The 25,000-nt window shown below is 46.4% G+C and overlaps 1 protein-coding gene across 5 annotated transcripts in view; it reads right to left on the bottom strand.

Annotated features, from left to right (window-relative positions):
• The window catches only part of ST3GAL3 (ST3 beta-galactoside alpha-2,3-sialyltransferase 3), a 363,061-nt gene that overhangs the window by 278,601 nt on the left and 59,460 nt on the right, over positions 1–25,000 (bottom strand). For all 5 annotated transcript variants that reach the window (XM_075320480.1, XM_075320479.1, XM_075320481.1 and 2 more), the window contains exon 2: positions 16,534–16,678. In XM_075320480.1, coding sequence (XP_075176595.1) covers positions 16,534–16,648 — 115 coding nt within the window. In that variant the 5' untranslated portion in view covers positions 16,649–16,678. The remainder of the gene's footprint in view (positions 1–16,533; positions 16,679–25,000) is intronic.

Below are 25,000 nucleotides of genomic sequence, written 5' to 3'. Positions count from 1 at the left end.
AAATGGCTGACGGGGTTAGATTTCAGACCGCTACTTTCTGCGTTAGCACCCCCTGAGGAAAGGATCGCTGAAACGCGCGTCGGGGCATAGCGGCACGCTTTGGATCATTTACTGACCACACTGAAGGTATAATTTCCTTTACAGATCAGTATATTTTTACACTTTATTTTTCTGATATTCAGGTTATTTATACCAGATTTTTTTCATATATACCATATCACTTTGATATTCAATTTAGCACTATGCACCTTGTTATATATGATAAATAGATATCTATTTAAATAATAGTGGTCATTGCATTAAGCACTTTATTTTTCCCGGTTAACCGCTGCTATTATTTATGGGACTTTCTCCTGCCTAGTATTTCTATGGATTTGTAATAAATATTTTAATTATTGAATAAAAATATTAATTTTAATATCAATTTCATCATCATTTCCTTTATTTATTATATCCCTATGGATTCTTATTTAAAGGTTTTTTGATATTTAGTAACTAGAAAGTGTGAGACTAAGATGATGAAACTTTCCTGACTGTGATCTGTCAGACATTAAGTATTATCTAATATATAAATCTGAGTGTGTGTGTGTGTGTGTGTGTGTGTGTGTGTGTGTGTGCGTGCGTGCGTGTATGTGTGTGTGTGTATATGTATGTATGTATGTATGCAAAGAGACAGACCTAGAAAGAGACAGGCGGGCAAAGAGACAGACCTAGAAAGAGACAGGCGGGCAAAGAGACAGACCTAGAAAGAGACAGGCGGGCAAAGAGACAGGCGGGCAAAGAGACAGGGGGGCAAAGAGACAGGGGGGCAAAGAGACAGGGGGGCAAAGAGACAGGGGGGCAAAGAGACAGGGGGGCAAAGAGACAGGGGGGCAAAGAGACAGGCGGGCAAAGAGACAGGCGGGCAAAGAGACAGGCGGGCAAAGAGACAGGGGGGCAAAGAGACAGGGGGGCAAAGAGACAGGGGGGCAAAGAGACTGGGGGGCAAAGAGACAGGCGGGGAAAGAGACAGGCGGGGAAAGAGACAGGCGGGGAAAGAGACAGGCGGGGAAAGAGACAGGCGGGGAAAGAGACAGGCGGGGAAAGAGACAGGCGGGGAAAGAGACAGGCGGGGAAAGAGACAGGCGGGGAAAGAGACAGGCGGGGAAAGAGACAGGCGGGGAAAGAGACAGGCGGGGAAAGAGACAGGCGGGGAAAGAGACAGGCGGGGAAAGAGACAGGCGGGGAAAGAGACAGACCTAGAAAAAGACAGACCTAGAAAGAGACAGACCTAGAAAGAGACAGACCTAGAAAGAGACAGACCTAGAAAGAGACAGACACAGAGAAAGACAGACAGACACAGAGAAAGACAGACAGACACAGAGAAAGACAGACACAGAGAAAGACAGACACAGAGATGGAGACCGATAGACTGATACAAAGACAGAGAGACACAGACAGACAAGGAAAGAGACAGACAGAGAGACAGACAGCGACACACAGAAAGAGACTGGGAGAGAGACAGAGAGACAGTTACTATCCCGGGCAACGCCGGGTACTACAGCTAGTGTATTAATAATAACCTTGGGATTGCTTCTTTACTCTTGAAATATCTTTCCAGCTTTATTGCGGAGCGTCGCCCTACAATCAGACATCTGAAGGCTAGGCTGATCCGGGGCCTACTGGCTTCTGTGTGGCCAGCCGGAAGGTGAAGGTGATCTCATGAGACAGAGTCATCACCTTGGCATATGGAAAATTGTTACTTAAAATTCGCCCGAGTCATCACTGATAAAAATATCTGCCGAGCCCTGCTTAATTAGTGATACCGATTACCTGATCATTCACCGAAAATACAATAGGGACAGGGATCTGCCAAATGACGACGGCTCCATGAGAATAGAATGTACAAGATTCTTACATCAGCGTATTAGATGCAACCTTGATAAAAGCTAAAAGGAAATAAGAAGGCAACAAATACCAAAGCTCACAACCCAAAAGGACAAGGTAGAAGTGTCACGCGAGGTACAGGGAAGTACCGAGCGAATGGCGAAAGGGAAGGGAAACCCTGTGCCTAGGGAAGGGGGAGATGGTGACCCCTGACCAAACCTACCGCTGGTCCCTGGGGTCACTCACCAGCCTAGATAGGTTCCGCACCTATGTGCCAAGCCGGATACCTGACCCTAGGTATCCCTAGTGCCGGACCCCAAGTATGGAACGGCTGTGATGAGCTCTTCGTCAACCCCACTAAACACTATAGAAGACACAAGGAGGACACACAGGGGAAAGTGCATTAACTACTTATCAACAGATGACTCAGTTAGAAGTTCATCAAAGTTTCAGCAACAATACCACACAGTACAAGCCTCCTGCTTGCAACCAGAGCTTGAATGAGCTGAATACTATCACCAGCACCAGCCCAGGGAAGATGGGAGTATTTAAGGGGAATACTGATAATCAGCAGCGGAACAGAAGGAGAGCTCTACTGGGTTCTAAAGGGAAAGAGATGAAAACCCAGAAGGAAAGCTACCTAGTACAATGAATACTGACAGCAGGAACAACAGAAAGTCAGGGAGCATTCTGCGCAGCCAAACACTGTTGTGAATGTCATCCAAGTGGGTGCTGGTGTTGAGCTCCCTCTGGTGGCCAGGACTGGTAATGAAGCTGAATTTGAATCTGTGATTCAGACAGGTGATTGAATTAATTGGGAATCCAGGAAGTCCTATTGCAGATCAGCCTAGTTTATTTAGGAGAGCATTTTGTGCCTGTCGGTCGCCGCTGATAAATGTTCCTGCAAGCATTTCTGAAGATGGCTGGGAGTTTTCCCTTCTGTTTTTCCCATTTATTTGGTGCCTGAATCTACTTTAGATAAGTTTACTGTTTCTATCCTTAATTGCTGGCTTTGCACTTAAGAGTGTTTCTGCATATTCCATTTGGTTCTGTGTTTGGTTTGTTGTATATGAGGATCTGTCTTTCGGCTTTTGTGAGCAGGGTAGTTCTTCCAGCAAAAAAGGGAGCTTGCTCTCTGTTCATGTTTGGATTATTTGCCCTTTAGAATGTTATTTGTTCTGCGATATTGTTTCTTCCCATTATATCTGCAGTTCTTTTTAAAGTGTCTGGCACAAGAGTACCTGATATAGTGGGGGAGAGTCCGTGTGGTCTCAGTATTTTTTATTATCAGGAGATTGGTATTTTTTGCAGGGTCCGCAATCAGTTATCTGTCCAGTCCTGTTCTATCTAGTAAGTTGGGCCTCAACTTATTTTCTGTGTATTGTGTTTTCTTACATTATCATTATTGCATGTTGGGGGCTTGCTATTTCTTTGGGGACTGCTCCGAGGCAAGTTAGGATTCCTCATTTCTATCTTTCAGGTGTAGCAGTGACGAGGTGTCTAGGTGTGTTAGGAACATCCCACTGCTACTTCTAGTGTTGTCTGATAGATCGGGGATTGCGGTCAGCTCAGTTTCCAACTACTCTTGTGGTTTTGTTTTTTTCCTGATTAATGGGATTTTTCGTGATTGTCCACGGTTACCAGATCATAACAAAACAGTGACCTTCTACTGCCAGAAACCACATGACTGTCTGTCACCCATGACAAGGACACACTAAACTGAAGAATAAAAAAATAATTAGCCTTCTTGGTGGAGAATGATCTGGTGTAAAAATGAGTCAGGCTGGCTACGACTGAACGATCTAATACATTAAACAACCGCCGATCAATAACGGTATAACGCACAGCGGTTGTATTGTGCCTCCGGTCGTCCCATACTGCTGCTCGTCCGGCTTTTCCCACGATGTTGGGATGATCTTCAGTCCGAAGAGGAGTAACATATAAATATCTCATGACGTCTTCTTGTGTCCTGTAATAAGCGGACGGCTCGTAGCCCAGCTGACGTGGCTGGTGGCCAACTTGGCACAAAAACAACAAAAACCTTCTCCATGTTCCCGCTTTAATTTCACACTTATTACACCCCCCCCACCCCGCCATATACAATATCCCAGGACCTGCACCAACTGGAAATAAACAGGCTTTCTACAAGCCCACCAGGGACCAGGAGGAAGCGTCACCCCCGCTCTGCTATGAGAATGGGGAAAAGTTGCTTAGATCCTTTGATTTAAAAATATATATACATAAATATAAAAGAGGAGCGCGGTAACGAGCAGCAGATGTCAGGAGAAATTACACAAGACACGAGGCACGGAGAGGAAACCGTGATGGTCCAGTAAAATCACCGCCCAGATAATGCAGGGAACAGAAATCCTGAAATTTAGGGGCTGGAGGAGCCGGTCGCCCCATTTATCAAATAGGAAAAACGAAGCAGAAACAAGGAATTCTCCGTCTTCTATCGACTCGTAGGGAATAATTTTACAATTTATCTCAAAGTTTATATTTTGCACTGGATGAATGTTTTTTTTTTCCTTTGTGAAAACCTTTACAGACACATGTGGCTTTTTTACAATGTATCCATTATTGACGTTACTATAAACAGAGCAGCACAAATTCTTCTCCCATTCTGATATTTGTTACATTGATGTCACTATGGCCGCTCGTTCACTCATTACCATCAATAACAAAGAAAGGAGACATCTTTAGGCCAGAACACAATCTGCTAAAACTGTGCAGTCAGTGCGGACACACGTACAATGCTGCGCTATGGGGGAAAATTTTGAGACCACCAGGGTAGACCACCTGTCAATAACACAGGACAAGGTAGCAGAATCTGCATCTGTTACAAACATTAATGGGAAGTGGAATGATTAATCACCATCATCACAGTCCTCTCAATAATCTACCGTTACAGGTGACAGACAGTCCTGTGGTGTCTGGCAATAGAAGGTTGCAGCGTTTAGCTGCATAAACTGCTGCCTGACCTTCTATTATTCCATCTTGGTGTATATTGTATCTTATGTATCTCCTCTGTTTGGGGTTCATCTCTATCCCCTTTAGGACCCTGCGGAGCTCCTCACCCTTTCAGTGATTTTCATCAACACTTCCCTTTGTGTCCTTTTAAATACCCTCATTCTCTTCTGTTCTGTGCTGGCGATAGCTCCAACTCCCTACAGATCCTGAGTGCAAGCAGTGAGCTTGCAATCATCTGATTTATCCCTTTCCCTTTAGGACCCTGCAGAGTTCCTCACCCTTTCAGCTGTTTTCATAGCACTTCTCTTTCTTTAATTAAATACCCTCATTCCCTTCTGGTTTGTGCTGGTGACAGCTCTAGGTACCTACAGATCCTTAGGGCAAGCAGTCAGCTTGCAATCATCTGATTAATCCCTTTCCCTTTAGGACCCTGCAGAGTTCCTCACCCATTCAGCTGTTTTTATCAGCACTTCCCTTTGTGTCCTTATATACCCTCATTCCCTTCTCGTCTGTGCTGGTGATAGCGCTAACTCCCTACAGATACTGAGTGCAAGCAGGCGGATTGCAATCATCTGCAGTAATTTTGTTGCATGTTGCAGTTCTGCTCCCTGAATCTTCTTGAAAATAGATTGTTTGTTATTTTTCCTTGTTTGTTATCCCTGTCTCTTCTGTAGTGCTTAGTGGGGTTGACGAAAAGCTCAGCTCATCTGTTCTTTACCTAGGGGCCCAGATCAGTGTCAGCCTAGGGTCAGGTATTCTGCTTGGTACATAGGTTCTGCACCTATCTAGGGGGGTGAGGTAACCCAGGACCCTGCGGTAGACTTGGTCAGGGGTCACCATCTCCCCCTTCCCCACATAGGGTCTCCTTTCCCTTTCCCGTACCTAGCATCTATGGGCTGCGTGGGGAGACCCAGTCAAAGGAAAAAAGGAGAAGAGGATGAGTAAAGGACGGGGTAATAAAGTGTATTATAACGGCAGCACATCAGCAGCGACCCGGGCAGTCTGGTCCGTGGACCTGTACCCTGCTCAGCTTTACGATTTCTGGGGTGCTAAAAAAAATTGAATGCAACCATTACAGTTACCACTGGAGAAGTTACCCAGCTTTTCTAGAAGACTGAATGTCATGCGAGCTGTTATGAGCCTGAAGTCTAAGACTGAGTTGCTTTACTAGGAAACGGAAAAAGAATTGACTGTGTCTCTACTAAAGTGTCAATGTAGATACAAGTACGGTATATCCTACGGTCACACAATGTATACAACGAGCTGCAACTGTGATTTGGCCAAGTTCTCTATAAAGCCCTGGACTTAACATTAAAATAAGTCAAATATTACTGTTCTCTTCGTACAGTTATTGTGGAGCAGCTCTACTGCAGGATAAATATGGTTACAAACCAGCCGTCAATTAGTTTAATGGAAAAGAGCAACTGTGCCATCTAGTGGTGATGTAACAGAATGCAGTGATGTCCTGTGACAATGTAAAAAGTGAACAGCACTATCTAGTGGTAACTAATAGCATGCAGCACAATTTATTGGTGATGAAACAGTATGCACCGCAGTCTAGTGGTGATGTGACAGTATGCACCACAGTCTAGTGGTGATGAAACAGTATGCACCACAGTCTAGTAATCATGTAACAGTATACAGCGCTCTCTAGTGGTGATGTAACAATAAACAGAGCTCTCTAGTGGTGATGTAACAGTATGTGCACTGTCTAGTGGTGATGTAACAGTATACAGCGCTCTCTAGTGGTGATGTAACAGTATACAGCGCTCTCAAGTAGTGATGTAACAGTATACAACGTTCTCTAGTGGTGATGTAACAGTATACAGCGCTCTCTAGTGGTGATTTAACAGTATACAGCGCTCTCTAGTGGTGATGTAACAGTATACAGCGCTCTCTAGTGGTGATGTAACAGTATACAGCACTCTCTAGTGGTGATGTAACAGTATACAGCGCTCTCTAGTGGTGATGTAACAGTATACAGCGCTCTCTAGTGGTGATGTAACAGTATACAGCGCTCTCTAGTGGTGATGTAACAGTATACAGTACTCTCTAGTGGTGATGTAACAGTATACAGCGCTCTCTAGTGGTGATGTAACAGTATACAGCACTCTCTAGTGGTGATGTAACAGTATACAGCACTCTCTAGTGGTGATGTAACAGTATACAACGTTCTCTAGTGGTGATGTAACAGTATACAGCGCTCTCTAGTGGTGATTTAACAGTATACAGCGCTCTCTAGTGGTGATGTAACAGTATACAGCGCTCTCTAGTGGTGATGTAACAGTATACAGCACTCTCTAGTGGTGATGTAACAGTATACAGCGCTCTCTAGTGGTGATGTAACAGTATACAGCGCTCTCTAGTGGTGATGTAACAGTATACAGCACTCTCTAGTGGTGATGTAACAGTATACAGCACTCTCTAGTGGTGATGTAACAGTATACAGCGCTCTCTAGTGGTGATGTAACAGTATACAGCGCTCTCTAGTGGTGATGTAACAGTATACAGTACTCTCTAGTGGTGATGTAACAGTATACAGCACTCTCTAGTGGTGATGTAACAGTATACAGCACTCTCTAGTGGTGATGTAACAGTATACAGCACTCTCTAGTGGTGATGTAACAGTATACAGCGCTCTCTAGTGGTGATGTAACAGTATACAGCGCTCTCTAGTGGTGATTTAACAGTATACAGCGCTCTCTAGTGGTGATTTAACAGTATACAGCGCTCTCTAGTGGTGATTTAACAGTATACAGCGCTCTCTAGTGGTGATGTAACAGTATACAGCACTCTAGTGGTGATGTAACAGTATACAGCACTCTAGTGGTGATGTAACAGTATACAGCACTCTAGTGGTGATGTAACAGTATACAGCACTCTCTAGTGGTGATGTAACAGTATACAGCACTCTCTAGTGGTGATGTAACAGTATACAGCACTCTCTAGTGGTGATGTAACAGTATACAGCACTCTAGTGGTGATGTAACAGTATACAGCGCTCTCTAGTGGTGATGTAACAGTATACAGCGCTCTCTAGTGGTGATGTAACAGTATACAGCGCTCTCTAGTGGTGATGTAACAGTATACAGCGCTCTCTAGTGGTGATGTAACAGTATACAGCGCTCTCTAGTGGTGATGTAACAGTATACAGCGCTCTCTAGTGGTGATGTAACAGTATACAGCGCTCTCTAGTGGTGATGTAACAGTATACAGCGCTCTCTAGTAGTGATGTAACAGTATACAGCGCTCTCTAGTGGTGATGTAACAGTATACAGCGCTCTCTAGTGGTGATGTAACAGTATACAGCGCTCTCTAGTAGTGATGTAACAGTATACAGCGCTCTCTAGTGGTGATGTAACAGTATACAGCGCTCTCTAGTGGTGATGTAACAGTATACAGCGCTCTCTAGTGGTGATGTAACAGTATACAGCGCTCTCTAGTGGTGATGTAACAGTATACATTGCTGTTTGGTAAGATAACAGTATGCAATGTAGTCTAGAATAGTGAGATATATTACCAGTAGAAGGTGGTGTATACAGCATATTCTAGTATTATTCATGAATGTCTATTGGTAATGTGGGAGTGTTAAGCTGTAAAGCTGGTAGTGAGCAGCGCCTTCTAGTGGTAGAATAACAGTATGCAGCGCTGTCTAATAGTAATGAGCTAATACGGTATGCAGTATCTTCTAGTGGTGCTGTGACAGCATGCAGCGTCTTGTGAGTTGTGAAGTTACGCAGATTATGTTGGTGCTATAGAAATAAAATGATTATTCTTAATGTGGCAGCGTGCGGCTCCTTCTGTAGGGAATGTGGCAGCGTGCGGCTCCTTCTGTAGGGAATGTGGCAGCGTGCGGCTCCTTCTGTAGGGAATGTGGCAGCGTGCGGCTCCTGCTGTTGGGAATGTGGCAGCGTGCGGCTCCTTCTGTAGGTAATGTGGCAGCGTGCGGCTCCTTCTGTAGGGAATGCGGCAGCGTGCGGCTCCTTCTGTAGGGAATGTGGCAGCGTGCGGCTCCTTCTGTAGGTAATGTGGCAGCGTGCGGCTCCTTCTGTAGGGAATGTGGCAGCGTGCGGCTCCTTCTGTAGGGAATGCGGCAGCGTGCGGCTCCTTCTGTAGGGAATGCGGCAGCGTGCGGCTCCTTCTGTAGGGAATGTGGCAGCGTGCGGCTCCTGCTGTTGGGAATGTGGCAGCGTGCGGCTCCTTCTGTAGGTAATGTGGCAGCGTGCGGCTCCTTCTGTAGGGAATGTGGCAGCCTGCGGCTCCTTCTGTAGGGAATGTGGCAGCGTGCGGCTCCTTCTGTAGGGAATGTGGCAGCGTGCGGCTCCTTCTGTAGGGAATGTGGCAGCGTGCGGCTCCTTCTGTTGGTAATGTGGCAGCGTGGGGCTCCTTCTGTAGGGAATGTGGCAGCGTGCGGCTCCTTCTGTAGGTAATACGGCAGCGTGCGGCCCCTTCTGTAGGGAATGCGGCGGCGTGCGGCTCTTTCTGTAGGGAATGCGGCAGCGTGCGGCTCCTTCTGTAGGGAATGATGCAGCGTGCGGCTCCTTCTGTAGGGAATGTGGCAGCGTGCGGCTCCTTCTGTAGGGAATGTGGCAGCGTGCGGCTCCTTCTGTAGGGAATGTGGCAGCGTGCGGCTCCTTCTGTAGGGAATGTGGCAGCCTGCGGCTCCTTCTGTAGGGAATGTGGCAGCCTGCGGCTCCTTCTGTAGGGAATGTGGCAGCGTGCGGCTCCTTCTGTAGGGAATGTGGCAGCGTGCGGCTCCTTCTGTAGGGAATGTGGCAGCGTGCGGCTCCTTCTGTAGGGAATGTGGCAGCGTGCGGCTCCTTCTGTAGGGAATGTGGCAGCGTGCGGCTCCTTCTGTAGGGAATGCGGCAGCGTGCGGCTCCTTCTGTAGGGAATGTGGCAGCGTGCGGCTCCTTCTGTTGGTAATGTGGCAGCGTGGGGCTCCTTCTGTAGGGAATGTGGCAGCGTGCGGCTCCTTCTGTAGGGAATGTGGCAGCGTGCGGCTCCTTCTGTAGGGAATGTGGCAGCGTGCGGCTCCTTCTGTAGGGAATGTGGCAGCGTGCGGCTCCTTCTGTAGGGAATGTGGCAGCGTGCGGCTCCTTCTGTTGGGAATGTGGCAGCGTGCGGCCCCTTCTGTAGGGAATGTGGCAGCGTGCGGTTCCTTCTGTAGGGAATGCGGCAGCGTGTGGCTCCTTCTGTAGGGAATGTGGCAGCGTGCGGCTCCTTCTGTAGGGAATGTGGCAGCGTGCGGCTCCTTCTGTAGGGAATGTGGCAGCGTGCGGCTCCTTCTGTAGGGAATGTGGCAGCGTGCGGCTCCTTCTGTAGGGAATGTGGCAGCGTGCGGCTCCTTCTGTAGGGAATGTGGCAGCGTGCGGCTCCTTCTGTAGGGAATGTGGCAGCGTGCGGCTCCTTCTGTTGGTAATGTGGCAGCGTGGGGCTCCTTCTGTAGGGAATGTGGCAGCGTGCGGCTCCTTCTGTAGGGAATGTGGCAGCGTGCGGCTCCTTCTGTAGGTAATACGGCAGTGTGCGGCCCCTTCTGTAGGGAATGCGGCAGCGTGCGGCTCCTTCTGTAGGGAATGCGGCAGCGTGCGGCTCCTTCTGTAGGGAATGTGGCAGCGTGCGGCTCCTTCTGTAGGGAATGCGGCAGCGTGCGGCTCCTTCTGTAGGGAATGCGGCAGCGTGCGGCTCCTTCTGTAGGGAATGTGGCAGCGTGCGGCTCCTTCTGTAGGGAATGTGGCAGCGTGCGGCTCCTTCTGTAGGGAATGCGGCATCGTGCGGCTCCTTCTGTAGGGAATGCGGTAGCGTGCGGCTCCTTCTGTTGGGAATGTGCAGCGTGTGGCTCCTTCTGTTGGGAACGTGGCAGCGTGCGGCTCCTTCTGTTGGGAACGTGGCAGCGTGCGGCTCCTTCTGTAGGGAATGTGGCAGCGTGCGGCTCCTTCTGTAGGGAATGCGGCATCGTGCGGCTCCTTCTGTAGGGAATGCGGTAGCGTGCGGCTCCTTCTGTTGGGAATGTGGCAGCGTGTGGCTCCTTCTGTTGGGAACGTGGCAGCGTGCGGCTCCTTCTGTTGGGAACGTGGCAGCGTGCGGCTCCTTCTGTAGGGAATGTGGCAGCGTGCGGCCCCTTCTGTAGGGAATGTGGCAGCGTGCGGCTCCTTCTGTAGGGAATGTGGCAGCGTGCGGCTCCTTCTGTAGGGAATGCGGCAGCGTGCGGCTCCTTCTGTAGGGAATGTGGCAGTGTGCGGCTCCTTCTGTAGGGAATGTGGCAGCGTGCGGCTCCTTCTGTTGGGAATGTGGCAGCATGCGGCTCCTTCTGTTGGGAACGTGGCAGCGTGCGGCTCCTTCTGTAGGGAATGTGGCAGCGTGCGGCTCCTTCTGTAGGGAATGTGGTAGCGTGCGGCTCCTTCTGTAGGGAATGTGGCAGCGTACGGCCCCTTCTGTCGGGAATGTGGTAGCGTGCGGCTCCTTCTGTTGGGAATCTGTTCTTCTGTTGGATCCTCATACACTTTATTGGCGGAGTCTGATCCTCCACATGGATGAGACATCCTCTGAGTCTTACATATCTGGGTATGGATCCATTAAACACTAGGGGTCCGTGCTCTGTCCATGAAAGTAGCCACTTTCGAAAGGAAGAACCGGGACTCTAGTGCCACTTATTGGAGGCAACCACCCTAAAAGTCAGTATCGACCCTTTACTGGGCCTTGTCACATGACTTGAAGGTGTTGTCCAGTGAAAACAAGTCAACTGATAATATACGGATTGTTGGGGGTCTGACCGCTGGGACCCCCTCTCCAATCAACAGAAGGAACTTATCACTGTTATAAAATGATGCCTGCGTGCCATTCACTCTCTATAGGGCAGCTGTAAAAATATCAGTGCATCACTCGGCAGGTCATGGGGATTAATTGTAGCTGCAGTCGATAATTTGCCCTGCCGCTCCATTCTGACGGGGGATCAAATTTCCATCTTCTAACGATTCTGATCCAACAGTGTTACTCCCACCGACCAACAAGCTATCCTTGTTTTCACTGGACAGCCCCTTTAAGAATATAGTAATAAGCCAACCCTGAAGCTCCATTTGCAGACACGTCTTCCGGGCATTTTGCTCCTCATCAGTGCAAAGCAGGAAAGTTGGCTGACTGGTTGAGAGGCATTTGAATGGGGTTGTAAATGGTAGTAGAGAGGATCTTGTTGGCTAAGGAGAGACACTGTTCTACTTCTCTCTGTAGACGCTACTTGAAAATGTAAACTCCCAGGAAAGCATTGCTTGGCCTATAAGTCTCCTTACCCCAACTTGTCACTCTCCACATGGAGGTATTTTATCCCTTAGACTCCTTGACTGTGTCTGAATGCAGCCAGATTGGGAGAGCTGTTGGCTGAACGATCGCTCGGGTGGGAGCAATCTGATGTGTGTGGGGCTGGTCAGACGGGCGGTCATCAGGGACAGAGTAACCCTAGAATTCCCACTCCCAGGTCATAGACCCCACAAATGTCAGGAGCACGTGGCCATAGTTGTAGGAGCACGTGGCCATAGTTGTACAGTAGTACATAATCATTGTATAGTCAAAAAGTTCTGTAAACTTCTAATATTTTGTACTTTTACATTAAGATCGGTGAGTAAGAATAATTTTCCAGTGGAGGGAGTTACTACTTATCGCAGTGGCAGGGGTTGGGGTCTGACCGACCAGCCACACTAAATGACCACCCGATCGGTAAACCACTATTTTATAGATTGTTTACACAGGCAGACACAAGTATACAATGCGCACGGACAGATGTGTAATAGATTGCTCAGTGCACATACGCTACCATGGACCTCGGCAGCACGAGTCCTGTTTACACAAGATAATGTGCTGCCGAGAACAAGGACATTTTGCGGTGCACAAAAGATCTTTCACTTGAATTGGACAGATTATGGGCGACATTAAAGGAAACCTGTCACGTACTCACCTGCGGGGCGGTCCGATACGATCCAATCACTGCTCTTGGGTCCAGCACCTCCTCTATCTTTGCTGTTCTCGATCTGGCGCCTCCTCTCTTCCGTCCATTGTCTCGTGTGAATGACGCGTCCTACATCAACACAGTGTCCTCCGTTGTTCTACTGCCACACGCGCACTTTGCTCTGCCCGGCTGAGGGCAAAGTATTGTACTGCGCAGTTGCGGGGCGGTCTTTGACCTTTCCCCACGCATTACAGTGCTTTGCTCTGCCCTCAGCTGGAAGAGCAAAGTGCGCCTGCGCGGCGGAGGGCATTGTTGTGGTTGACGTCCGACGCATCATTCACACGAATCAAGGAGGACGATGAGGTGCCGGACCAGAGAGCAACGACGCCCATCGGACCTCCCCGCAGGTGAGTAGGAGACAGGTTCCCTTTAAAGGTCTAAAAAAGTTCTGAGATTATTCTTCTCAGTAGGATTTTTTTTTTTACAAAAATCTCACATTTCAGCAAGGGTGTGTAGACTTTTTATATCCACTGTGTAATCCTCTAAGTAACTATATGCGGTTTTGTGATAATGTATCACTGTAAATTTTGTATTTTAGTCTTCAGTTGAGACTGAATTACTTTGTCTACAATGGATACAGCTAGAAAAAAAAAGCGCTGATAGGGTAACACCAGATGACCGGAGTAGTATATATATATAAAAGAGATATACACTCACCTACTGTGGTTGTGAAAGTCACAACCACTGACAAGCATGAGATAATGGCATCTGCCGCAGCCCCACGTGGATGAGCATTCAAACTGGAGAAGAGAAGGGGTTAACACCGCGCATCAGCCACATGAAGGTGTATACATGTTGATGAATAAATATCTTTTTTATTTCATAGGTCTACGCGTTTCGAGGTTGAAACCTCTCCTCAGGGACCAGGACATCAACAAAGCAAGCGATGCTTTGTTGATGTCCTGGTCCTGAGGAAGAGGCTTCAACCTCGAAACGCGTAGACCTATGAAATAAAAAAGATTTATTCATCAACATCTCTACACCTTCATTTGGCTGATGCGCGGCGTTAACCCCCTTCTCTTCTCCAGTTTAAATACAATGGATACAGGAAGAGCAAATCTTCAGCTGTGAGACGTATTAGGCAAGTATAGATATTCAGGTTTTTCTGGAGGTGAACAATGCTGTACTCATTCACTGAAACATGAAATTTACTGACGTCTTCCTTATACAGTGGTTTGGCTCTATAGACATCACAGGTTTATTAGAAGTTCTCCTTTTCTGTAAAGTAACTGTAGTCAGGTTTTCACGTCCTCCATTCCTTGGAGCATTCGTCTCTGCTTCCTCCGCATTTGGCTTCGCCTATACGATCAGAGCTTTATGTATCTGCTCCTGCGGTATCCATGAAGGTGAAATCATAAAAGCTCGCGAACAGTAGGGACCTGCCATGTAGGCGGCACTGCCCTTGAAATGAACACTTTCACAGGCAGATCACAGGAGGTAGACGTCTGCATACTGCTTCATTTCATTAGGCCTGGCCATTCCTCATCACTGAAACCTTCCATTTCTTTGATTGATTTCCCTCTTTATAGAATTCTAGCTGCAGAAATTTCCATAAAGACTCCCAGGACTGGAAGCGGAATTTATATTCATTACAGAGAAAGCAGAGATTTACACCCGGCCCTACAAGATCCGCTCAAGATTCTGCAGAGAACCAAACACAGTCCATATAGGTATTGAATGGATCCAATTTGGCCATATTGGTGGTGTTCTCCCCCCTACCCTCTTCCCTAAAGACTGGAGATGAGCGAAACTGATGTTCGGTTTTTGACCAACTTAAAAAAATCAAGGTTCGAGTTCGGATGCTTTATGTGCAAATTTTACTGGCGCGAACAACGCTGTGGTCGAGTACGCTTGCAGTGTTTGAACGGCGCACATTGGGGGTAACAACAGTACGATTAGATGTAGCGTGCAACCCCAAATTGTTTTTAAAAAGCCAACCTACTCTCCCCCGGAAGTGATCTGCTTATGGCTGGCTGTATGTGGGCGGAGACTCAAACTGCCAATCAGTGGTTTGCTCCGGTATTCGGGTCAAGCTCGAACCAGTGGAGGCTCGGCTCATTTGCTGCCGGTAAACCGAGCCTCCACGTAACCGCTCAATCTCTACTAAAGACCCAAACAACTCAAGATCTCATTGTTGGTCACCACGATTGATAATGTTACAAGGAGGAGTCAACAATGCGATCAATAAAAAAGAAGAAATGACTCTTATCACACAGATTTATATGTACTTGCAACAATTGAGAAGTGTACAACAATTTGTATTTTTGTTGACCCCCCCCAGCTATAAAAGCCTGATCAGCAGGGACCCTCAGCATTCCCAAGAATATGCTCGTCTGTTTCTTATCGCAGGAGAAGAATTGGTTATAGCTGAATCGAGAAAATAAAAAACCCTTTTTTAGGGGAGCAGTTTGGATACGAGCTTTGGAATCCCGAAAAAATGACCAGGACGTCATCAGTCTAAATACCATACAAACCTAAAGAACCAAGAACGTAGCTGGCTTATCAACTGGACAAACAGTGAGGTGCTGGAGGTCTGACTACCTGGAACCACCAGTGATCATCTCCCAGTGTAAAGAATAAATTACAACTCTAGAATATGTCCGAAGCTGTCAAAACCTCATCTAAGGGACCGAGCCCAGATACTGGTGATCATCTCCCAGTGAAGAATACAATGCAAGCTTATGTCCAAAGCTGCCGAAACCTCATCTAAGGACCGAGCCCAGATACTGGTGATCATCTCCCAGTGAAGAATACAATGCAAGCTTATGTCCAAAGCTGCCGACACCTCATCTCTAAGGACCAAGCCCAGATACTGGTGATCATCTCCCAGTGTGAAGTATAAATTACAACTCTAGCATATGTCCGAAGCTGCCGAAACCTCATCTAAGGACCAAGCCCGGATACTGGTGATCATCTCCCAGTGAAGAATACAACTCAAGCATATGTCCAAAACTGCGGAAGCCTCATCTAAGGACCGAGCCCAGATACTGGTGATCATCTCCCAGTGAAGAATACAAGAATACAACTCAAGCATATGTCCAAAAACTGCGGAAGCCTCATCTAAGGACCAAGCCCAGATACGGGTGACCATCTCCCAGTGAAGAATACAACATGAGCATATGTCCGAAGCTGCCGAAACCTCATCTATGGACCGAGCCCAGATACTGGTGATCATCTCCCAATGAAGAATACAGCTCAAGCATGTGTCCGAAGTTGCCGAAACTTCACCTAAAGACCAAGCCCAGATACTGGTGATCATCTCTCAGAGAAGAATACAACTTGAGCATATGTCCAAAGTTGCCAAAAACTTCATCTAAGGGACCGAGATACTGATGTTCAGAAGCCTTTGAATTCCACCTAGACCAACTCTAATAATGACATAACGGGTACAGAGTGAAGGCAGAAGCTACAAGAAAGCCACCAAAGCCTAGCTGCCAGTACTATGCAGATCCACCAGATGCTTCAGAGTCTTCTGGATGCCATATGGTAGCAAGTTATTAGACCAGTATGAATCCCAACGATACAAAAGTTCTAAGCTTCAAAGTGTAACATATCAAAAACTAAGATTTACAAAGAGAAGAAGCATAGGGGGTCCTGGGAGGGAAGAAGCTGTCCCTAAGAGAAAGCCTAGAGGCGCAGCAGTGGAATCATGGACAGTCAAGATGCAGAAAGACAGAAGAAGACAGGTAGAGACTTACGTGAATCCTCCCAGCGCAGAAGGTGGAGCTTCCAGGCGGAGTAATACAGGAAGCCCAGCACGAGGAAGAGGCAGAGGGCCAGCAGCAGGTTCCTCATAAAAAACAAAACTCCCATTTTCAAAACATTCCTGCGCTACTACATGACCTGCGGGGAGAAGAGAGAAGACGGTGAGAAGATGATACGGATGAAAATAAAGAGAAATACACCAAAACGCCACCTATACTCCTTCCTGGCAACAACTAAGAATGATCGATTCCATCTGAATTCCAATTGAAAATTAGATTGATGAGGAAAGATAAAACAATAAACAAAAGCAAAACAATGTCTATTGTTCAACACCGCTAATAATAATACCAAGTTTTCTCTCCATATTCAACACAAAATGCTACTTTTAAGCCTAGGTTCACATTTCCGTTAAATTGTATCAGTCACAATCCGCTGCTCTGATAAACAACGGAATCCGTTTAGCGGATTCCGTTGTTCCCATAGACTTGTATGAGCGGCGGATTGTGACCGATGATGCTGCGTTGCATCCTCCGCCCGACTGATCAGTCGTAGAACGACTGACCGCCGGGTGGAAGGAACGCAGCCTGTAACGTTTTTTGAGCAGCGCAATCCGTAGGCTTTCGCTGCGCATGCTCTCTCTGGCTCCCTGCACACGTAGCCAGGATACACATCGGGTTACTAAGCAATGCGCTTTGCCTAGTTACCCGATATTTACCCTGGTTACGTGTGCAGGGAGCCAGCGCTAAGCGGTGTACACTGGTAACCAAGGTAAATATCGGGTAACCAAGAAAAAAGTGCTTTGCTTACCCCGATATTTACCCTGGCTACGTGTGCAGGGAGCCCGACACTTCCCCGCTCGGCTCCGCCCCCCTCCCGCACGCCACATGTACACACACACACACACACACACACTCACCTGTCCCCAGCCCATGCAGACCGTGGCACTGACATACTCAGCGCCATGGCCTCGCTCGGCTCTACCCACCCTCGCACTCCGCCCCCCCGAACACAACGAAGTCAGACAATGAATTCTGTTCTTTGTCATCCGTTGTACAACGCATCAGTCACATGCGTCAAGCAACGCATGTGACTGATGCAAAACCACGGAAATGTGAACCTAGCCTAAGGGCTTATCCACTAGTTGGACAACTCCTTTTCATTCCCTATGTTTGGCCTCCGTTAAAATAACACTTATACTCCCCTCTGGTGCTGTTCCGGTGGTGTTGGCACTGGCTCTCCCCAGGACTCACGGGAGCCCTCTGCCCAATCTGCTGGGGTCACTCTTTCCACCTTTTGGACGAATAAGTGATGAGGAGAAAGTGAGCGCTCCGGCTGCCTCAGCTCCTCTTTATTACTCATATGTCTGAAGGCGAGGAGAGTGAAGGCAGTGGTGGTTGGTTCCGGGGGCTTGCATGACATAACATCAAGTGAGCCCCGGAAGAGCGTGTGCCGACACTGCTGGAACGGCACCGGTACTGGTGGGGAGTATAAGATTTTTTAATTTTACCGTAGGCCAAACACGGGGAATGAGAAAGGGTTGTCTAAGTAGTGGACTACTACAAACCTCATAATTACCAGCGCTCTGAAGCTGCTTGGATGCAGAGATCCACCTGCTTTAGGCTATGACCGCACTTTGCGTCGTCCTACTTGCAGTTCTAAACGCACGTTTTTGCCTTAATTGATTTGGCCAAAGTTGCCTTTTCCAGAAATTTAGCGCTTAAAAACGCATGTGTATTTACCGCGTTTTAGATGCGTTTTCAGCGCTTTTTACATGCTTTTTCCCTTGCGTCTTGACAGATGCGTTTTTGAACATAAAGACACTGCTAAATAAAGTTTAAACAGTCAAACACTATGAAAAAAAGAGAAAAAAAAAACAACCCCAAAACATATATATTTTGGGAATTAATAAAAGAAAAAAGTTATATTTCATTAAATTACAGCGGTTTTATAATATTTAATGCTAAAATAGTAATTAAAATCATAATTTTCTTCAATTTAATTGTCGGACTATGTGTGTGTGTAAAGGGAACATATTATTCCATTAATTTAATGTTAGAAAAGCATGCGTTTTTGCTTGTCCAAAAACGCATGTTTTCTGCACCTAAAAAGCAGATAAAAACGCAGGAAATTAGAAGTTTCTTGGTTTTTGCCATTTCTCATTGACTTCAATGTTAGCAAAACACTGCAGAAATGGCAAAAACAATTGACATGCTGCTTCTTTGAACGCATGTTTTTTTGCCACAAACTATGCAAATTAAACGCAGCGTTTTTAAAAAACGCAAAGTGCGGGACAGGAAATCTACATTTTTCATAGACTATTATGGAAAAGCAAAAACACATGGCTTTTAGCATGAAAACGCTGCAACTCAAAACGGGCCTAAAAAGCAGACGAAATGCAGGTGGAAACGCAAAGTGCGGTCATACCCCTTAGAGCAGTGCTTGCAAGCTCCAAAGCAAACAGGTAAAGAAAAACAAACAAAAACAAAATTTGTGCGCTGTTTGCCAGCAGAGGCAGCTTATGTCTGCAGCAGAGTTGAGTGGACTGCCAATAATCCTGGTCCGGCGGATTGACAAAGTAAGGATCCGATCCGGACCATATATGTGGATGGGGAGGCGGAAATCCGGGACGAGAGAGAAAGAGCGAGAAAGAGAGAGAAAGAGCGAAAGAGAGAAAGAGCGAGAGAGAAAGAGCGAGAGAGAAAGAGAGAAAGAGAGAAAAAGAGGAGAGAAAGAGAGAAAGAGAGAAAGAGAGAGAGAGAAAGAAGAAGAGAAAGGAGAGAGAGAGCGAGAGAGGCAAGAGAGAGAAAGAGAAAGAAAGAGAGAGCAAGAGAGAGCAAGAGAGAGCAAGAGAGAGAAAGAGAGAGAAAGGAGAGAGAAAGAGAGAAGAGAGTGAGAGAGCAAGAGAGAGAAAGAGAGAGAAAGAGGAGAGAAAGAGAGAGCAAGAGAGCGAAAGAGAGAGGAAAGAGCGAGAGAGAGAGAGAAAGAGAGAGAGAGAGAAAGAGAGAGAAAGAGAGAGAAAGAGAGAGAAAGAGAGAGAAAAGAGAGGAGGAGAAAGAGAGAGAAAGAGAGAGAAAGAGAGAGAAAGAGAGAGAGCAGTGAGGGGCCTCTCACTTGCAGAAATTTACCACCCATACCCCGGACTGTCCATCCATGGACGAGGACATGAAACTCCGCTTCCTACTGGGGGAAGAGGAATCAATGGTGGAGATCGCCCGCCCAATATGTCACAAGCTGAGGGGAATCTAAGACCCCCTAAATGGACTTTCAGAGCCCAAATTGTGCCCCCAACTCCCCCATAACCCTGATCCCCTCCCACCACACTTACTGTATTTCTCCTGCTTTGGCAACACTTGTATTTTGGTCCTGCCCAATAAAGCATATTTGAATTTGAGAGAGAGAGAGAGAGAAAGAGAGAAAAAGAGGAAGAGAGAGAGAGAGTGAGTGAGAGGAAGAGAACAAGAAAGAGAAAGAGAGAAAGAGAGAGAGAAAGAGAGAGAAAAGAGAAAGAGAGAGAAAGAGAGAGAGAGAAAGAGAGAAAAAAGAAGAAAGAGAGAGAAAGAGAGTGAAAGAGAGAAAAAAGAGAAAGAGAGGAAAAGAGAAAAAGAAAGAGAAAAAGAAAGAGAGAGAGATAAAGAGAGAGCGCGAGAAAGAGAGAGAAAGAGAGAGAGAGAGAAAGAGAGAGAGAAAGAGAGAGAAAGAGAGAGAAAGAGAGAGGAAAAGAGAGAAAAAGAGAGAAAAAGAGAGAAAAGAGAGAAAAAGAGAGAGAAAGAGAGAGAAAGAGAGGAGAAAGAGAGAGAAAGAGAGAAAGAGAGAGAAAGAGAGGAGAGAAGAGAGAGAGAGAGAGAGAGAGAGAGAGAGAAGAGAGAGAGAAAGGAGAGAGAAAGAGAGAAAGAGAGAGAAAGAGAGAGAAAGAGAGAGAAAGAGAGAGAAGAGAGAGAGAGAGAAGAGAGAGAAGAGAGAGAAAGAGAGAGAAAGAGAGAGAGAAAGGAGAGAGAGAGAAGAGAGAGAAGAGAGAAAGAGAGAGAAAGAGAGAGAGAAAGAGAGAGAAAGAGAGAAAGAGAGAGAAAAAGAGAGAAAAAGAGAAAAAGAGAGAAAGAGAGAGAAAGAGAGAGAAAGAGAGAGAAAGAGAGAGAAAGAGAAGAGAAAGAGAGAGAAAGAGAGAGAAAGAGAGAGAGTCGGACTCGGATCTGCCGCTCAAACCGTGCGGATCCGGATTTTGCTGGTTCGGGTCCGCTCAACACTAGTCTGCAGCATCAAAGTGCAGGTGCGCTGAGGTTGCTAGGATTCAGAGATCCACCTGCTTTGGAGCAGCGCTTGCAAGAACCATACCAAACAGGTAAAAAAAAACAACCCAAAATCAAATTGTGCGCTGAGAGGCAGCTTTGTCCTTGCAGCATCGGAGAAGTGCAGGAGCTCGGAAGCTGGTTGGAGTCAGAGCCCTCCTGCTATAGAGCAGACCCGGCAAGCCGCAAAGCAAAACAGCTTAAGAAAAAAATAATGATCACTCTGAACCATTTGATCAGATGATAAGTAATTTTATTAAATAATTATAACCTATAAAAAAATTATATTAAAAAAGGCAAGAATAAAAATTAAAAGCATGTGAAGCAGCCGATGAATAGCGTAGCAGCACAGCAATGTGGGCAAGAGGGAATTAACATGGCCAAATTTATCAAATGGAAGATACATCAGCAAAATATTATAAAAGAAACATTCTTACACAAGTGCAAAACCTTTTTCATTTCATCCTTTATTGGTGGGGACACAGTATAGCAACTATATTTATACACCGTGACCTTGAGCTCAGCTTGCAAGCGTGCTCCTTGCCTAGGAAACCGGCCAATGCAGAGGTGGCCGGTAACCGAGCCAACAAAATAAAGTACAAAATTATAAATCCCTCCCATTCTTGATGATGGTGAAGTATTTTTTAATAAGAAGTAAATTGCAAAGTTGCTTTACTTTTAACAATGACTTTACAATTTTTAAACTGTTTACGAAGATGAGATATCCCCTCTAAGGACGCTTTTAGCCCAGGTCATTAAAAGGGAACCTGTCAGGTCCAATTTGCACCCAGAACCACGAGTAGTTCTGGGTGTATATTGCTAATCCCTGCCTAACCGTCCCCTGTATCTAGTAGCATAAATAAAGAGATCTTTAGAAAAAGTATTTCTAAAGATCTTTTATCGTATGCTAATGAGGCAAGGGGACTAGTCCCCTGGGCGTTGCTTCCCTTGCTAGTCAACTCCATTAGCATGTTAGTACACTCCTGTGTGTGTACTAACATGCTATTGAATATGCAGCGTCAGAGGATGATCTCACTCACCTCTCTGCCGCCATCGCGTCCAACGGGGGATTTTGGGCTCAGTGTACATAACCCCGGAGTTTCAGTCATGCACACTACTTCAGTTTTGAAGCCAGGACGCGTACACCCGGCTTCATAGTGCACATGACCCAAACTCCGGGATCATGTACACTGAGCCAAAATCCCCCGTCGGACGCGATGGCGGCGGAGAGGTGAGTGAGATCATCCTGTGACGCTTCACATTCATTAGCATGCCCACAGGGGTCCACAGGGGCGTACTAACATGCTAATGGGGACGACTGGCCATGGAACTAACACCTTTTGGACTAGTCCCCGCGCTCATTAGCAAACGGTACAAGATCTTTAGAAATACTTTTTCTAAAGATCTCTTTATCTATGGTAGTGTATACAGGGACGGTTAGGCAGGGGAATAGCAATATGCACCCAGAACTGCTCGTGGCTCTGGGTACATATTGCATCTGACAGATTCCCTTTAAGGGGTTAATGGTGATTTAAAAAAATAATGAACAAAAACTGTATAATGAAAAGTTTTGCAATGTCAAACTTGCTGCTGCGATTCCTCGCTATTTTTCAAGACCTCTGTTCGCTTTTAGTGAATGGAAACATTGTTTTTATGAAAGCTAAAAAACATCTGAAGACGGAATACTTCTCACAGCTGAGGGTTTGCTACAATTGTAATCCCATCTAGACGGCAGCACAAATCTCTCGCCTGCGCCTCTAGGTTTTGTGCAGTGTAATAACGCAGGTAACGTGGAGTTCTGCTTGTTTAGCTCACGGAGGATTAGCAAATAATACAGGAAATTGATAAAAGGAGGATTAATCAGAGGAGTTAATGAAGGGAAACGTAACAGATAAACACGTCCCAACGCGATTGTTCCGTTTGGGCAGATGTTCTCTTTAGTTTTATTTCAGTTTCTGATAAGTAATTAAGCCAAAAAGACCATAAAGTGCCCTCGGCCATGCGCTGCGGCCCGTGGCTCCATTCAGGACACATGTACGCTCACTCGCCATCTTGGTTTTCCCAGGCTGCAAAAAATCCCCAAGATTCATAACTCCTGGGGATCAGTCTTGGTATAATTACCGGCTGATTCTCTTTTCTTTATCTTTATAATTATTAATTACTGTGGTTCACCAGTTCAGTAAAACCTTAAGTGTAGTTCCTTCATCTCTGCGGAGGATTGATACAACGTCTGCTGAGATGAGAAACTTCACAATTCTCGGCCAGGATGGATGGGAGACTAATGGATCTGACAATTCTCCTTCTTGAGATAAGGTGCAATAAAAGCGGCAGGAGTAGAGCAGACAGCGGGCCCCCCCTCATGGACGACGGCCGTTTCGCGTTTAAATACGCTTCAGCGGGTCTGGGCCCCCCTCACGGACGACGGCCGTTTCGCGTTAAGATACGCTTCATCGGGTCCGAGCCCCCTCACGGACGACGGCTGTTTCGCGTTTAGATACGCTTCATCGGGTCCGAACCCCCTCACGGACGACGGCCGTTTCGCGTTTAGATACGCTTCATCGGGTCCATGGACCCGATGAAGCGTATCTAAACGCGAAACGGCCGTCGTCCGTGAGGGGGCCCGCTGTCTGCTCTACTCTACTCCTGCCGCTTTTATTGCACCTTATCTCAATAAAGTATTTGCTGGATCTCGGTGAGTGCTGTCCCTTCTCTGAATTGGACTCTATTGTTGAACTCTAAGCTGTGTCGGACGTGCACCTCGTTGCCAGCCTCGTGGAGGATCGTTGTACATGCTGATGTGAGTGGGGTGGGTTGGTGCGGCAGTCTCTCTCTGTGGAATTGTCTAGATTACTGCAACAAGCTGAGGCATTCACAAAGTATATGTCCTCCATTAACTAAAGCCGGCTGCACACGGTCCTACCGTAGGCATCCAGCCAACACTCATCCAACATCCGCGATGCCTTCGAACACAGGTGCACTCCACTTTTATCCAATCTGGATGGGACCTTAACACATGCAAAGACGTTACTACTGCAACCGGAGGTAGAACAATGCACAGTCATGGCCAAAAGTGTTGGAAATTATTCCAGGAAATAAAGTATTTTTCCCAGAAAATTACACTTTTTGATATAAACACGTTTATTTCCTTTGTGCGAAGTGGAAGAACACAAATAAACAAGAAAACAAAAGGCAAATAAGACAGAATTTCACACAAAACCCCAAAAAATGGGCCAGAGAAAATTGTTGGCACTTTTCCAAAATTGTGGGAAAACGACTTTGATGCTCGCTTAAACTCCCCTGTGGCAAGTACATGTGTGGGCAAATATGAAAATCACACATGAAACCCAGATAAAAAAGGGGAGAAGTTGACTCAATCTTTGCATTGTGTGTCTGTGTGTGCCACACTTAGCATGGAAAACAGAAAGAGGAGAAGAGAATTGTGTTAGAACCAAAATTGTTGAAAACCATCAACAATCTCAATGTTACAAGTTCATCTCCAGAGATCTTGAGGTTTCTTGGTCCATGGTGCAGAACTAAAACAGAATGAGGCCAATAAAGAAAAGAACACAGGACCTACAGTCACACATGGTGGAGGTCACAGATGTTTTTGGTTGTTTTGCTGCCTCTTGCACTGGATGCCTTGACTGTGTGCAAGGCATCATGAAATCTGAAGATTACCAAAAGTATTTTGGGTGGCAATGTAGTGCTCGGTGTCAGAAAGTTGGGTTTGTGTCCTAAGTCATGGGTCTTCCAGCAGGATAATGACGCCAAACATGCTTCAAGAAGCCCCAGAAATGGGATGGAAACCAAGCACTGGACAGTTTTTAAGTGGGAGCATTGAGTCCAGCTCTAAATCCCATTGACACCTATGGAGAGATCCTAAAATTGCTATTTGGGAGAAGAGAAGACGCCTTCAAATATGAGAGACCTGGAGAGGTTTATAAAGAAGATGCCAAAATTCCAGGTGAGAGGAGCAAGAAGCTTGTGGACGGGGATAGGGAGCAACTGATTGCAGTTATTTATTCAAAAGATATTAAAGCTGAGGGTGTAAACAATTTTGTCCGGCCCATTTTTGGAGTTTTGTGTGAAATTATGTCCAATTTGCCTTTTTTATGTTGGGGTTTGGTATTCTGATCTTTGTTGCCAGACCTCTGACAGTCATTTGTCCTTCCTTTTG

This window comes from Anomaloglossus baeobatrachus, chromosome 8 (assembly GCF_048569485.1).
Source record: "Anomaloglossus baeobatrachus isolate aAnoBae1 chromosome 8, aAnoBae1.hap1, whole genome shotgun sequence".
Lineage (NCBI taxonomy): Eukaryota > Metazoa > Chordata > Amphibia > Anura > Aromobatidae > Anomaloglossus > Anomaloglossus baeobatrachus.
This window is presented reverse-complemented; position numbering and strand designations above follow the sequence as displayed.